At 49.3% G+C, this 16,898-nt stretch overlaps 1 protein-coding gene across 1 annotated transcript in view; it reads right to left on the reverse strand.

Annotated features, from left to right (window-relative positions):
* pptc7b (protein phosphatase targeting COQ7 b) overlaps positions 1 to 15,699 on the reverse strand; it is a 23,804-nt gene extending 8,105 nt beyond the window's left edge. The window contains exons 1-3 of the mRNA XM_066650885.1: positions 15,156 to 15,699; positions 7,390 to 7,569; positions 3,784 to 3,982 (exon numbers count right to left, since the gene is read on the reverse strand). Of these exons, the coding sequence (XP_066506982.1) occupies positions 3,784 to 3,982; positions 7,390 to 7,569; positions 15,156 to 15,357 (581 nt within the window). The 5' untranslated portion in view covers positions 15,358 to 15,699. The remainder of the gene's footprint in view (positions 1 to 3,783; positions 3,983 to 7,389; positions 7,570 to 15,155) is intronic.
* Between the last annotated feature and the right edge of the window lie 1,199 nt (positions 15,700 to 16,898).

The raw sequence follows: 16,898 nt of genomic DNA on the forward strand, positions 1-16,898 counted from the left end.
AGCACTCTGGACTGGAGCTGGAGGAATGTGTCAGGGTTGGACTGGTATCAACAGGTAACTTTTAAAGTAAAGAAAATAAAACCCTGGGCAAATATTCGGTGTGGAGCCACATCTCTGAGCTACAGGACTTTCACGGTGTAAATGACTCCACAGATGAGTTTATGGCCTGTATGTGGAGCACAAATGAACTGAGATCAGCTCAATGCTGGAGAAACATGAGCCTGTGTTTAAAACCTTCAGGAAGTGCTCTGAGAGGGCGGGGGTTGTGAGGTTGCTTCGGTTCTACTTTGAATAAATACAAACAAAAGGAGAAATAATGCTTCATTTGTGTGTTTTATGACTTGCCTCCGTTTTTCAATTAAACATTTGCAGAAAAAAAAAATCTGAAAGTGACCTGCCTTCACACAAAGTGCGATCATCTTTACAAAGAATAACAGCGATGACCTAATCCTCTGTAAGTAGCGCTACTCAATCCGAGCTGAAATTCCACCTGGAGACGGAGCGGAGCGGCAGGGCAGGAGTTCACGGAGAAGCCGTCCGTGTGTATATTTCTGTGACCGTGTGTGTGTATCTCTAGGAGTTGGTGCATGGGGACAGTAACTGGACACCTGAGGCCAGAGACACCCTGTCCAGCCCCAGTATGTTCACGGCACTGAGCCCAGGGAGATGGTGTGTTTTCCTGGAATCGGGCCCTAATGCAGCAGCAGGAGCTCACAGACCCAGAGACCAGCACATGCTCCAGAAGGAGGTGAAGAAAGGATTCAGAACAGATCAGGATTGATCTCAGACTCTGGTTCGTAACTGCAGCCAACAAGGTTCAAGTGCACGGTCTTCACCACGCACCCTAAAGGAGGTGGTGAACGGCGAGCGGCTCGTTATCGTTTAAAGGAGGGGGTGTCAAACCAGATCCACGGAGGGCCGTGCAGAAGCCACACCTCATTCCACCTGTTTTTGATCATCGGATCTAATCAATAGATCTTGAATTTCAGTAGTGTGGGGCTTTTGCGTGGTTGGAAAGAACACCTGCACCCACGCGGCCCTCCGTGGATCTGGTTTGACACTCCTGCTTTAAAGAAACAGGCGCTGAAAGCGGGCGTTCTGAACAGGGCTGTTGTAGGGTTCTCTGTGCGCTGCCTGAGTCTGAAAACACGAGCCGTTCTGATTCTGCTCTGCTTCTGACGTCAAGTGCAGAGACTTTAGAATGGCCCCGCCCACTCGTCTGAGTCTGTCCAATCACAGCGCTGAAAGAGAACAGAGTAAAAACGGCTAAAAACCAGAGCTTCTGCTGCTCGCTCCTCACTGCTGTGCGCTCGGGGTCGGGGTGAACAGCGAGCGGCTCGTTATCATTTAAAGGAACAGGTGCTGAAAGCGGGCGTTCTGAACAGGGCTGTTTGATCCTTGTGGTGTTTTGACCAAAGATATTCACAGGGGTTTTAATTAAGACCCAGGACTGTTCCCTCAGGGAGAAGAGGTGACGATGCACCCTTTAAGTGACGTTTAAACCCTGTCAGACCTGAACACGGTGTTCAAAACACACCCAGCTTTTACTTTCCTGAGTCCAAAAACACTGTGCTTCATGGAACATAATTGTAAAAGTCAGAGGGCAGTGAGATGTACAAATGAATTTCATGTTCCTGACACTCGTGGCAGAAAGTCAAACGGGACAAAGTCTTCCACCAGACATTACACATTAAAAGACCCGGCTTAATTTTAGCGTCTCACGAGGAGCCCGGAATAGTCCTGCGCTCCAAGACTCTGCACTGGCCGGGGGACAAAAGAAAACACGCTGAATGCAGGGCTTTGATTGGCCGAGATGAAGGAGATATGCCGTCTCTGGTTTCGGGTCGGAGGGGGTTAGTTTTGGCCGGGAACCCCCTGGCAACCGAGGAGGAGTGAGGGAGTGAATCACATGGCACTTACCGCGCCCTTCGTAAAAAACACACACACACACACACACACACACACACACACTTCAGAGTGGCCTTTTGGACACAGTGCCAACTCAAAGCAGCAGCAGACCAATTGCACAAGAGCCGCCGGGTCCAACACTGTCACCCGGAATAACTCACTGACTCCTGTCACCTCTGCTGGAGGACGTTCAGAGGCCAGAACATGAGCCAGATTTCACAACAGCTCACCTGACAGGGCTTTACTAATCTGCTGCTGATCTGTAGCAGCGTAAGTGCCAGGGGACTTCAGGCTGGGAACAACTCGTTATTTTACCATGCGTTAATCCACAGGAAAATGATATTAGTTTCACTTTGTTGTAAACCAAGGTAAAAGCTGAGCCAGCTGCGTGTTTAGTGCTTTAAGTTTGCTTCTTTAGTTTTACAGAGAGATCAGGAAACTCAGGAGTGGTGCCTAAAGCCTCAGGCCACGTGAAGTTCTCTCCAAAACACACTCCGTTACATGGTCTCTGACTCAGTGTCATCAATAACTCGGTCAACTCAACATTCACTCGTATTAACCACACGGGCCGAGGTCGGTTTGTACTGCTCCGTATTTCAACAGTGACAAAAACAAGTGGGGATTAATGACCACCAACCCACACACTGTGAAACAAGACAACAGTCAGTCGTCAGAAAACACGAGATTAAATGAGGTGTTCTGATTCTACTCTGCAAGAACGGAGAAGAAAGAGAACAGAGTGAAAACGGCTAAAAACCAGAGCTTCTGCTCCTCGCTCCTCACTGCTGTGCGCTCGGGGTCGGGGTGAACAGAGAGCGGCTCATTATCATTTAAAGGAACAAGTGCTGAAAGCGGGCGTTCTGAACAGGGCTGTTTACACAGGGGGAGAACACTGCTGTGGGGCTCGTGAGGTTTGGACCAAAGCAGGTCACAGACGCTTCATTAAGAAACAGAACTGTGTTCCACTGTGGAGACGAGAACATACATCACATCTCACAGGAGTGTGTGTTGATTTAGGGGTGCAGTTAGCACAAGGCTAAAGGGTGGAGTCTGAATTAATTACAGCTCCAAGTTAAAAATAGGTCTCTCTGCATTTACGAGGAGGAATAGACTTTCTGATCCATCGCTGCAAAGAAACAACAATCTCCAGAACTCACAGTCCTTCAGCTACTTTTACTGACATCTGTGTTTTTACTGTTGAGTGTAAGACGTCCCCTGTCCTCAGAGTGTTCCTGAAGGCTGTGCCCGCGAAGTCTCTGAGGAAACAGTGAGTACAGAGCTATGAATGAAGAAAGGCCGACCCCCTCCCCACTCCACTGCTGGTGTGTGTTACGTCGGTGTGTGAGATCAGAGACTGTGACCCTGTATTAAAGAGGTTTAACATGGGATTAATGCACTGGACGACACAGATTCTGAAAAGTTCAGCAGTGATTTAGCCCAATGTTAACAGCAGCACTTTAGAGAAGAGAATATCATTCTGCTGCTGTTACAAACAACTGAAAACACACTGCTGTATCATCATCACTTTTATTATTATTATATTCTGCACTATAGAGAGAGAGAGAGAGGGAGAGGGCGAGAGAGAGGGCGAGAGAAAGGGAGAGAGAGGGGGAGAGAGAGGGGGAGAGAGAGGGCGAGAGAGAGGGCGAGAGAGAGGGCGAGAGAGAGGGCGAGAGAGAGGGCGAGAGAGAGGGCGAGAGAGAGGGCGAGAGGGAGGGAGAGAGAGAGGGAGAGAGAGAGGGAGAGAGAGAGAGAGAGAGAGAGAGGGAGAGAGAGAGGGGGAGGGAGAGGGAGACTTGTAAAAACATAGTCAAATGATATCCTGATGAAACACACTCTCTTCCTTGACAGCTTCCTGTCCCAGACTCCACCCACCTGTCACTCAGGACCACGCCCTCGGCCCCTGGCGGAGCGATGGACAGCTGGAACGGCGTGTTAAAGTAATGCTGCTGTTCGTCTGAGCGATGGACCACCTCTCCGCCCCGGACCACCAGGAACCCAGAGTCTCCCAGGTTACACGTGTGTATCCTATGACTCCGCCGATCCAGCACCACTATACACGCTGTACTGCTCCCTACAGAGAGAGAGAGAGAGAGAGAGAGGAGAGAGATTATTATCAGAGTGTTTATGACACACACATCTGGGAACAGTCACTTTAATAGGGCCATGTAAAAGAAAAAGAGAAAGATGCCGCAAACGAGTAAAGGAAGCAGAGGGGATGAAAGGAGAGGAATAGAAAAATAGGAATAAGACAAAGGGAGGAAACAAAGAGAAATGAATAAAGCAAGAAAAAAAGAAGAGAAGAGAGAAGTCACTGGACGCCAAATGTTCTTCCACTTATTGTTTTAAGTGTATTTTGCCTCTATCTTTACACACACACACACACACACACACACACACACACACCCCATGTGCAGTATTAATCCTGCACTGTAGCAGCCCTACGTTTGGCACTGAACATGTGCAGCTGCTCCACAGACAAACTCCAAACACCTTTTTACAAAACAGGAGCACATTAAAATGCCAAATAAGTCATTAGAATAAGTGCCGATGACCTCTGGAACATGGAGGGTGCCGAGACATTTCCCTATAAACCAGGAACATCCAGTTTATTCCAGTTTAGAAAACCACATACTGGGATAACTTCAGGAAAATGTTCTGAAGCATCGAGAGCACACCTGCCACACCGTCTACGTCCAGCAGGTCGCATCATACAGCGTCTGTCTCAGTGAAGTGGCCTTGGCCAAGTGACCCGGTGTGTGAACTCTCAGTGACCTTTAGGGCACGAGGAACGTGTCCCCAAAAATATCGCCCTCACCCTCGAGAGGAGCAAATCAACACGGAGGTCAGGTTTCATCCGAAAGGTGAACCACAAGTCTGGCGTGCCAAGCCTACTCAAACCCGAGATGTGAGACACGAACAGTGTGTGTCGCCCTGTGAAGGACTGGCGCCCCCTCCAGGGTGTGTTCCCGCCCTGCGCCCAGTGATTCCGGGTAGACTCCGGACCCACCGTGACCCTGAACTGGATAAGGGTTATAGACAACGAATGAATAATTTTTATGTATGAATTTACTTATTTCTTTGGACGCTGGAGACATGTAAATAACCTCTGTTCTGATTGGCTGTCCACACCAGGTCTTATTCAACTGTCTCTTTATGACGGAGGGGCGGTGGCCTTCATCTACTGCTACGATGTCATGTTTGTTACAACAGAAGAAGCCCTTTTTGGTGCCGTACAGAACCCTTTTCTAAAAAGGTGCTGTATAGAACATTTCTCCATCAGTCTGAAGAACCTTTTAATCAAGTGTCCAGGGTTCCCCTGTAGAACCGTCATCTCCAGGTGTGTAGGTGTGAACCAGCCTTTCCCGTGAGAGCCCAGTCACTGCGGCTACAGATCACTGCAGAGTTGTGTATGTCTTCACGAAGCTCAGATTTCCCCCATAAAACTCACCTCGGTCACAGTGACCAGCCAAGAACACCGTCCCTGGCTCCAGTGCAGCTTCAGTCACTCAGGGAACTCCAGTTTATGATCAAGAGGAAGCTGCAGCGTCAGGCTCAGGGGGACATTCTGTCCAGGTCACTTTCGCCAGGAAGGTGTTTGATATGAAATCAAATTACTGCTATATTTGTCCTTTCCACAAAAGTAACTGATCAGCTGCAATGATAAATGGTGTCTATAGACTTTGTTCCCATATGATCAGACTGTACTTGAGTGTTTGCTGTTATAGTGGAGACGTATGCCTGGTTCACACTACAGTAATCAGCTGATTAGCTCCTCCAGACCATCCCAGACCAAAGTCTCCTGATTCTAGGGTGATGATAAATGATGCTCCTGTAGAGTGGAGAGCCCATAATGCAGTCTTTACTCCTCCAATCCTCCGCCAGTGCTGTCAGGGTCCTGTGAGGAGTGTGGTGTGTTCTCCCTGTGTCTGCGTGGGTTTCCTCCGGGTGACTGTCTGTGAGGAGTGTGGTGTGTTCTCCCTGTGTCTGCGTGGGTTTCCTCCGGGTGACTGTCTGTGAGGAGTGTGGTGTGTTCTCCCTGTGTCTGCGTGGGTTTCCTCCGGGTGACTGTCTGTGAGGAGTGTGGTGTGTTCTCTCTGTGTCTGCGTGGGTTTCCTCCGGGTGACTGTCTGTGAGGAGTGTGGTGTGTTCTCCCTGTGTCTGCGTGGGTTTCCTCCGGGTGACTGTCTGTGAGGAGTGTGGTGTGTTCTCTCTGTGTCTGTGTGGGTTTCCTCCGGGTGACTGTCTGTGAGGAGAGTGGCGTGTTCTCTCTGTGTCTGCGTGGGTTTCCTCCGGGTGACTGTCTGTGAGGAGAGTGGTGTGTTCTCTCTGTGTCTGTGTGGGTTTCCTCCGGGTGACTGTCTGTGAGGAGAGTGGCGTGTTCTCTCTGTGTCTGCGTGGGTTTCCTCCGGGTGACTGTCTGTGAGGAGAGTGGTGTGTTCTCCCTGTGTCTGCGTGGGTTTCCTCCGGGTGACTGTCTGTGAGGAGTGTGGTGTGTTCTCTCTGTGTCTGCGTGGGTTTCCTCCGGGTGACTGTCTGTGAGGAGTGTGGCGTGTTCTCTCTGTGTCTGCGTGGGTTTCCTCCGGGTGACTGTCTGTGAGGAGTGTGGCGTGTTCTCTCTGTGTCTGCGTGGGTTTCCTCCGGGTGACTGTCTGTGAGGAGTGTGGCGTGTTCTCTCTGTGTCTGCGTGGGTTTCCTCTGGGTGACTGTCTGTGAGGAGTGTGGCGTGTTCTCTCTGTGTCTGCGTGGGTTTCCTCCGGGTGACTGTCTGTGAGGAGTGTGGCGTGTTCTCTCTGTGTCTGCGTGGGTTTCCTCCGGGTGACTGTCTGTGAGGAGTGTGGCGTGTTCTCTCTGTGTCTGCGTGGGTTTCCTCCGGGTGACTGTCTGTGAGAAGTGTGGTGTGTTCTCCCTGTGTCTGCGTGGGTTTCCTCCGGGTGACTGTCTGTGAGGAGTGTGGTGTGTTCTCCGGGTGCTCCGGTTTCCTCCTACACTCCAAAAACACACATTGGTAGGTGGATTGGAGACTCAAAGTGTCCATCGGTGTGAGTGTAGCTAAACTCCAGGTGTGTCCTGAAAGAGTACGGTTGGAGTAAGAGGAATTTTCTGCTTAATATTTCTAGTAGTGTTTAATAAAGAGCTCAGGGCTGTGGGATGCAATTCAAAGCGAGTTATCTGTCCATTCCTGAGGCAGGTCTATGGAACGGTTACAACTTGAAGGGTTTAGGCTTGTTTGAGATGGAGAAAGAATGTCCAATATGACCACACACACACACACACACACACACACACACACACACACACACACACACACACACACACACACACACACACACACACACACACACACACACACACACACACACCTCTGACTCATCCTGCAGACATTTTCTTTATTTATGAAACTAAGCCCTGTGTGTATGAGTCAGTGTACGCTGGTTCTTATTACAGTGCGGTTAGGTGTGTGTGTGTGTGTGTCCTTACCCAATAGGGGAACTTTGTTCTGTAGGAGCTCGTAGTAGGCGGAGGTGAGGATGCCCACAGGGCTGGTGGGGGTGAAGCGGCCCTCCTTCACCAAACGCTCACATGTCCGCATCAGAGTGGCAGAGAACTGAGACGGATCCACTCCGTAATCCCTCCATCCGCCAACACCATCCGCCACTCCTGAGAGAGAGAGAGAGAGAGATTCATAAGTTGTTGGACACTCCCGGTTGTTAGAATTAATAAAATCTGCGTCCAATCCTAATGTCACCATTTTCAACCTCCGGGGTACATACGCGCGCACACACACACACACACACACACACACACACACACCTCAGAAAACACTCAGGCCTCAAGAAGCTGGCTTGTGAATGAAATAAGCAACAGGCCACTTTTATTTTTGACCCAAGGCCCAGGCTGCAGCTGAGGTAGGCCGCAGTGCTCAGCTGTCACTCCACACAGCGCCGTTCCCATAAGAGAGATCCTGTGAATACAGGCGAAAAAGCAGCTGAAGCTGACTGACTCTGTTCGAGTGGAGTGCGTTTCACAGAGCCGTGTGGTAGAGTGGAGTGACGGATACTGCTGCTCTCCACGGGGCAGGTTTGATCCCCAGCCTCAGTAAGACCATGGTTCTACAGCAGTGAGAGTCCTCGGGCAAGACTCCTAACACGTCAGTCTGAACAGCAACGAATTTACAACCGTGAGTCACTGGGGAGTACATCTGCCAAGAGTCGGAAGCGTAAACGTAAATAAAGCCAAAGCTTGGAGTCAGTCAAGGACAGGCGAGGAGTCCCTGCTTTTGGTTTCCCACAGTTCCCTGTGCACACTCAATACGGACAATACACACACACACACACACACACACACACACACACACACACACACACACACACACACACACACACACAGGTAAACAAAGCTCTCTAAACTGAGAGGATGTTGTTGTTAGCCTCAGGACAGGGGGAGAGCCATAACAGACTGAGTAAGTGGTGAATATTGTAAAGTAATGTATCGTGAGTAACTTTAGCGTTAGCTGTAGCTGTTTACACACACTGTAAATGAACAACAAAGACACATGAAAGTATTTGTGAGGTTTCAATACAAACAGAGACTCCAATGTGTTTACATGCTGAACACTTGAGCATGAAAACTGTAAACGTGACTGTTTGTACGTCACTGAACATGGGAAACAAGACTATGCCAACACTGTGAAGGAGGTGCATTAATAAGAAAAGCACTGAGTAAAAACTGAGAAAACGAGAACGGAGAAGAAGTTAAAACCGGCTAAAAATGTAGAAAATATCTCCTTCAAAAGAGAAACATTTGCAGCCATTAAACCCACATTGTCCATAGGTGCGAGTGTGTGTCGCCCTGTGAAGGACTGGCGCCCCCTCCAGGGTGTGTTCTCGCCTTGCACCCAATGATTCTGGGTAGACTCCGGACCCACCGCGACCCTGAACTGGATAAAGGTAACAGACAATAAATGAATGAATGAATGAATGTCCCAAACAAGGACCCAGCGTCACACCACTTTAACCAAAAGCTAAGAGTAGATCTCTAACAGAAGTCACTTGGGAAAAATGTAAAGATATAACTCACATCAACAGACGAACCATCAGAGTCACTGGGGGTGCACTTTAACCTTTAGGCGTCTTGCTCTGACAGCAATGAAATGTAACACACACTCATTAATGCGGCGGGTGTGCGGTGGGCATCTGGACGATTTAAAGGCGGCTCTTTCATGACATTTTAAAAAGGACTCGGATCCAATTTAGCTGCGTCGCTGACAGGGACTCGTCTGTAGACAGAGCTGTGTGTGTGTGATGCAACACAGACCCGTGTGATGCCACAAAGTTATTTAACAACGCTGTACTTGCATAACTGCGACTAACAGCGTGTCAAGCCGGTCCTTATCCAGGTCCAGCGGAGCCGTATGATTGGTTATAACACTGCAATATATAAACAGCCAAGACTGCTACCTCTGACACGAAGGGTATTAACACTATATGCTGGAACATGTAGGTTAGGATTTGATGGAAGCCTGTGTTGGGTACTGATGCTGGTGATTAGTTCCTCCAGAGAACAGCCCCAGGGCTAGTGGGCCTTATGCCTTTCTAATCCACGCTTGACACTGGGTGTGGTGGACTGACGCTCATGTGCAGCTGCTCAAGTGGTCCACTCAGGGTTAAAGAGCATGTTTAAAGCTTCTGACTCCACAGTGTAACTCAAAGCTTGTAACCGCTGTGTATAACACACCCCTACTCTACGTCAGCGAGACACAGCAGGACAGTGTGTGTCCTTATAGACTTACAGCTTCATCACTACAGGAAAACTTTCCTAGAAAATCCCCATACGCCTCTCTCTCTCTCACACACACACACACACACACACACACAGGCATGCGAGATTCCTCACAGACAACCATACAAGGAGGTGATCCGTCGTTTCCACAACACACACACACAGAGTTGAGCAGCAGGATCCAACTCAAACAAAGGCGGATGGCATGGTCCCACTGACGTTACCACATCAACCAGGACATGACTCTAGACGCCAAACACACACTAAACACCACCTCAAACCAGAGCCTCAGCCTCTGTCAATGTGTTTCCTGACGGCTCGGCCACAACCGTGGTGCTGTGGTCTCTGTATAACCTCGGGCAGTGTGAGAAAAGGGTGGCACATCACACGTGACGGAAAACAACAGTCCAGGCATTTATTATATTACATTTCAATTAGGGGAAAGGCAGAGGGAGGGCAGCTGACAAACCTTTAAACATGGCACCTCACCCACAACTACTGCCCGGGGGCTGTGGCTGAAACGGCATGACAGCAGCTTTGGGTGCATGTGTGTGTGTGTGTGTGTGTGTGTGTGTGTTCAGTGCCACCGATGGGTTAAACGTGGCTCTATTCTTGCGGTGGGATGAATGACAGTGCGACTGGAATGGTCCTGTCTTGGAATAAACCCCTGAACGTTATCCTTCATTCAAAATAACATCCCTTTCTCTCTCTGTAACATTTCTGCTTCATGGGGATCTCCAGTTGTCAGTGAAAATAAAGGAACATATGGAAGGATGAATACACGGCTTGGCATTGAAACGGACGCACGGATAAACAAAGGACACCTGATGGAAGAAAGGTGAGGCAGGTCAGTGAATGGAAGGATGGATGGACAGAGACACAAAGGCTTTTAGATGCATTCTACAGATCCCTGAGGTTACGTTAGGGCTGGCGGGATAATGTTTACACATTAGACAAAAAAGGCCATTACACATAGTACACAGACACACACACACGTACGTGCAGGACAAAGTTTAAAAGACAACAACCCACATGTCATGGTGTATCTCTACACAACAACCAGAACCAGGCCGACAGAGCTTCACGAACAAAGACCAAATTACAGAGTAAAGAACAAACGCTGTCTATAACTTGGCTGCGTAGCTATTTCTGCTCAGTCTATGACTTTAAAAGTGAGGGAGAGCATTGCTTGTCATCCACATCTGAAGACGCACAGTGAGGTGAACCCTGGGGTGATGCCAAGTCCGATACAAATACAGTCAAAATGTAAACTCCACCAGAAATGTGTGCTGTAACTACATCCGCCACCACAGGTTTAACCCCAGTATCAATCACGCTTACATTCACCCTTAAACCCTGAGCAGCCTTCCTGGAAAACAGGCCCCCGAGGCGTTTAAAGCTCAGACCTGTGGGCGTCTGATCCACCGCCTTAAGGAGCAGCGCATTAAACTAATTGGACTGTGGTTCATCCCCTGGACGCGAGCGATCAGGAGCTGCTCTTCAGGCCAGTGGCTTTTTTTTTCCAGTGCCCTTAAGGCTCAGAGGCAGCTGCCAGACTCGTCAGGGTTATTGGACTAATAGCAAATACGCTTTGCCGGCAGACACTCTAATATAAAAGGACAAAGCGGGCGACAAACGATCAGGAGATTTACTCTCCCAACATGGACAGGCAGAGGTCAGAAAACGGTGAACAGTGTCTGAGCAGTAGTGCATCCTATTAGTGGTGTTTGTTTTCAGGTTCCCGGTGTGAAACCGTCAGTGACGTAACCGGACGAGCCAGGAGGACAGACATTAAAAACGGCACAGACCACAGGCGACCAAAGAGAGAGGAGCTGCTGTCAGAACCAGCTCTCAAACCAACTCCAGCCTCTAGTTAAAGCCGGTCCAGAGTGTGTGTGTATTTGCAGCCTGTGGCTTGATGAATTTGTGTGACACCTGGCCTTTATCCTGCAATCGTCTGGTGTTACTGCGTTTACGGCAAAAAGAAAAGTGACGGCAAGTAGGAGACGCTCCGTTTCACTTCAGTACAGACACTCAACCAATCAGTGGCAGCAAGAACAACAGCTCACTGATGAATAGAGCATGAAAACACTCAGAGAAATACTTTACACCGATCAAACATCTCAGAATGAGCACACAACTGGCCGTAAACTCCAGGGAATATGCCCTTGGTTTTCACTGCCGTAACACGGACTACTAATTCTCTGACTGGACGTGACACAGTAGACTATAAAGAAGTGATCAGCCAACAGTGCACAAAGAAAACATATTTAACACCGCTTTACCATCAGCAGGTTTCTACGTAACGCTCTGTAGAGGTGGAGACACCTGCTGGACCGTGGACAGGAAATAAAAGGCCGTATCTGGGCGACAGACGCCTGGTTCCATTGGCCAAAGCGGTACCGACTGAATGTGTTTACTTCTTACTTTTATTTTAAACTACACTAATTTACTCATTGGAAAATTCCATGCAATTCCCCCATGTGTAATTTTAAAGCAGGAAACCGCTAAACTGCGAGGACGGGAGGGGGGCGTCGAGGCCGAGAGACAGAAACAGCTGGCTCTCCCTCACCCACGTGGCTCCACGACAAAGGAGCTCATGCCGGAAGCAGAAAACAGAAGAGTCTTCTTTGTCTCTGACAGCGTTAAACAAACGCTTTAAAAAGGTGACTTACAAGGCAGAGACACCCCTCTCGGGAATTTTAACCCTGACACCCTGCACTTCCTGTTAAAGCACGCTCCACGGCTCAGCTGGAACGTTTATAAACAGTGCGTTTGACACAGTACATGACACGAGAAATCCAGGCCTGAGAACAGTAGGCAGTGAGCGGTTATTCACTCAGAGAAACACACACACGTCAGAGTCTGACTAATCACCTCCAAACCCCGGCTTTGAGAAGTTCCAGTAAAAATCCAAGTAAATATAATCGAATCAATATGTTCCACGCTGCCTCTGGGGTTTTAAAAAAAAGCCAAAACAGAAATTTGGAACCGAGCTCAGGTCTTCATCCAGCTCCAGATATCAGCGAATGTCAACAAGGACTTTACAAATCCCTGTTTTCCACTGTATTCATTAGGGGTGGGCGATACGGCTCTACGATAATATCATGATATTTCAGGGTGTTTTGGTGAAAACGATATTCTTGGCGATGTGAAAAACAATGAAAATAATTCTTACTTAAATTATATAATAATTAATATACAGGGCGTCGTTGACTTACGACGTTGATCCGTTCCTACGTCGCGTCGTAAACCGATTTTCAGTGCAAGTCAAAACATACGTACACACCGTACATATATAACATACTGTAAGCACTGATCCTATCCTAACACCTATCCTCCTTGGTCCCGAGCCGCGTGAACCGTGTATTCTTCCGCCGCGCCGCGCACACCACACATGAAGTTCACGTTACGACATTTACGACGCAAAACCACTTCAGTCCAAACAAGGCTTTATACAGTAAACGGGAGATGTGTCGTAACCCGAGGACCCCCTGTACTGTACAAATCTCACAATTTCAAACATTCAGAAGAAACAACGTGTAAACATTTGCTTATTTTGTAAACAACAGTAACTTCCAAAGATTTTGACATTGTATAAAAATATTTAGAATATTTCAATTTTACACCCAAACCACCTCAAACGACTGAAGTCAGGCCTCTTTTGAAGCAGATTCCACCCGTCTCTGTGCCTCAATGACTCACGTAATGAAGGCATGCCACATTACGTCTAACTGCATGACGTCATTACGTGAACAAGTCATAAATCACAATAATATTTATCGTTTAAACAACATTAGCGATATTATTGAACACGATGCGATGTGGCACAGCCCTAGTGTTCATGTTTATTTTGTAAGCGTTATTAATGATTTCACAAACACTGCCGTTACAAAAGTGCTTAGCAACTCTCTATAAACATAAACCAAAATGTTTTATAAACACAAAACAGGACAGGTTTTTACCGTACCTTTATGTTTATTGCTATTTGTGTTTTTAAGCACGGCCACAACTGCACGCAACATTAGACAAGAGACACCTGTACTGTTTATGTATATTTATATATAGATAAAATATGGCATACTTTATTACCCCCCTCTCCCCCTGTTCCTCAGCGCTCAGGACCCCCACAGAGCAGGTGTGATGTGGTGGTGGATCATTCTCAGCGCTGCAGTGACACTGACGTGGTGGTGGTGTGTTAGTGTGTGTTGTGCTGGTGTAGAGTGGATCAGACACAGCAGTGCTGCTGGAGTTTTTAAACCCCTGACTGAAAGGAGGAAGGTGACAGAGGCAAACTAAGTGTGTGATGGACTACAGTCTGTAACTCTGGAGCTGAGAGAGTAGAAACAAAGAGGTGGCTTTAAATGTTAAGGCAGATTGTTCAGTAAGGCGTTTATTGAACTCTGAATGCTGTGTAGATCATCAGCTTTTGCTGCCTCTGCCGCGCATGCGCGAACCCTCAACGTGGTTTGTGACCCAACATGGCCGCCACCATGCTCAACCATTCTGACCTTTACACTGAAAACAAAGCGAATACAGTCAGACACAGGGCGGGAGGGGGGACATACGAGGTCCTGTACTCGCCGGTCACAGCTTAAACACAGCACCGCAGCGAGGAATGAGGATTTAACCCTTCTGTGACTGTTATATTTATTTACTCCCTGTCCGAGATAAAGCCGTGTAAAACACACCATCGCTGCCAGAGAGGGGCTGTGTGTTGTTACAGTACTCTGCGTTTATACACACGCTCATTTCCATCTGTTTGCGTTGAGCCTGGGCTCTGGGGAGTGATCTAGGTGAAAGGTCACCTATAGTAGAAGCACGCGCCCAGCAATGCCCTGCGCCTGTGGAGCCATGTGCTCGCCTTGTTTTGACTCCACGGGAGCCCTTTGTTCATGAGCGGAGGAGAAACGCTCATCAGAAAAGACTGAGTGTATTTAAGGTGGCACACAATCCACTGAGCCCCGTGCACCACTTGGAGAAGTGTAGCAACAACCAGAGCCTGAACTGCACTGTGATCCAGGGCTGGTTTGAAGGAATTTACACATTCCACCTTAACATTAGCGTGGTCTCAGTGCTCAGTTTCCTTCAGAATACAGCGGACACACCGTTTAAAGGTGGACCTCAAGAGCTGCATTAGAAGCCAACCTCAGGTGAAGCACTTAAGGTGCCCTTTACAACCATGACCCTGACATTCCGATGAGACGACCTCAGATGAACCTTCGTATTTAAGGTGGAACTGAAGGTTTTCCTCAGCTGGGATCAGTAAAGTGAACGTGTATTGGTTTAAGGAGCCCTCGGCAGAACCGTGTAATTTAAGGTGGAATGCAAAGTAGTCTCAAGTTTAATACTCTCTAATGAGAACTTGTTAAAAGATTTAAGGTGGAACTGATTAATAACCCGTACAAGTGCAAAGCAAAGCTGCGGAAAGGTGGACAATGACGACATTAATGAAGTGAACTCACCCAACACGTCTGCGGACCGGTGGCGGGCGATAAAGCAGGCGTCATCCCCGTAGCACATGCCTTTCTTTAGGATGCCCTTCCGAAAGTCCTTCCCGAAGCCGCAGCTGGCCGTGACCAGGCTGTAGTCGCGGCCGTCGGTTTGAGAGAGTCCTCCGAGCACGGCCCGGGCCACGATCCGCCCGTAGGAGAGCACCGATAACATCCCCGCTCCGGTGACTCACAGCCCGGCATACAGAGCGGGGGGCTCCGGGGCTCCGCAGCGGCAACAGACGCCTCCCTCAGCCCGGCTCCACGCTCTCCTTCCCGGCCGGCTGTCCTCGCTCTCTGCCGGTGACTCAGAGCCGGTTCGGTCCGGTTGTGAACGGCTAAGTACGAAAGCTGGGTTCTGACCGTTGGAGCTGGAGTGTTAGCCGGTCTCGCGGTGCTCCGTCATAACGGACCGACCCACAGCGGCTCGCGCACAAACAAACACCACGCTGCGCGGAGGAAAGGGGACGAGAGCAGCACATACGGGTCCCTCTCGGCCCACGTCACTCTCATACGTCACAATATGGCAAGCGCTCTCACAGTGCATTGTTAAAGCTGCAGTGTGTAAGGTTTACACACTCAAACAGTCACTCACACACACACACATTCACATCTGTGGGCAATGTCACACACTCACTCAGTCACTCACACTCACACCTGTGGACAGTTTCACACAGACACTCCAGCAATGTGTGTGTCTGGACTGTGGGAGAAAACTGGAACAGAGGAAGGAAAGTCAGTCACAGACAATCACCCAGAGGAAACCCACGCAGACACAGGGAGAACACACCACACTCCACACAGACAGTCACCCGGAGGAAACCCACGCAGACACAGGGAGAACACACCACACTCCTCACAGACAGTCACCCGGAGGAAACCCACGCAGACACAGGGAGAACACACCACACTCCTCACAGACAGTCACCCGGAGGAAACCCACGCAGACACAGGGAGAACACACCACACTCCACACAGACAGTCACCCGGAGGAAACCCACGCAGACACAGGGAGAACACACCACACTCCTCACAGACAGTCACCCGGAGGAAACCCACGCAGACACAGGGAGAACACACCACACTCCTCACAGACAGTCACCCGGAGGAAACCCACGCAGACACAGGGAGAACACACCACACTCCTCACAGACAGTCACCCGGAGGAAACCCACGCAGACACAGGGAGAACACACCACACTCAACACAGACAGTCACCCGGAGGAAACCCACGCAGACACAGGGAAAACACACCACACTCCTCACAGACAGTCACCCGAAGGAAACTCACGCAGACACAGGGAGAACACACCACACTCCACACAGACAGTCACCCGGAGGAAACCCACGCAGACACAGGGAGAACACACCACACTCCTCACAGACAGTCACCCGGAGGAAACCCACGCAGACACAGGGAAAACACACCACACTCCTCACAGACAGTCACCCGGAGGAAACCCACGCAGACACAGGGAGAACACACCACACTCCTCACAGACAGTCACCCGGAGGAAACCCACGCAGACACAGGGAGAACACACCACACTCCTCACAGACAGTCACCCGGAGGAAACCCACGCAGACACAGGGAGAACACACCACACTCCTCACAGACAGTCACCCGGAGGAAACCCACGCAGACACAGGGAGAACACACCACACTCCTCACAGACACTCACCCGGAGGAAACCCACGCAGACACAGGGAGAACAC

Source organism: Hoplias malabaricus, chromosome 18 (assembly GCF_029633855.1).
Source record: "Hoplias malabaricus isolate fHopMal1 chromosome 18, fHopMal1.hap1, whole genome shotgun sequence".
Lineage (NCBI taxonomy): Eukaryota > Metazoa > Chordata > Actinopteri > Characiformes > Erythrinidae > Hoplias > Hoplias malabaricus.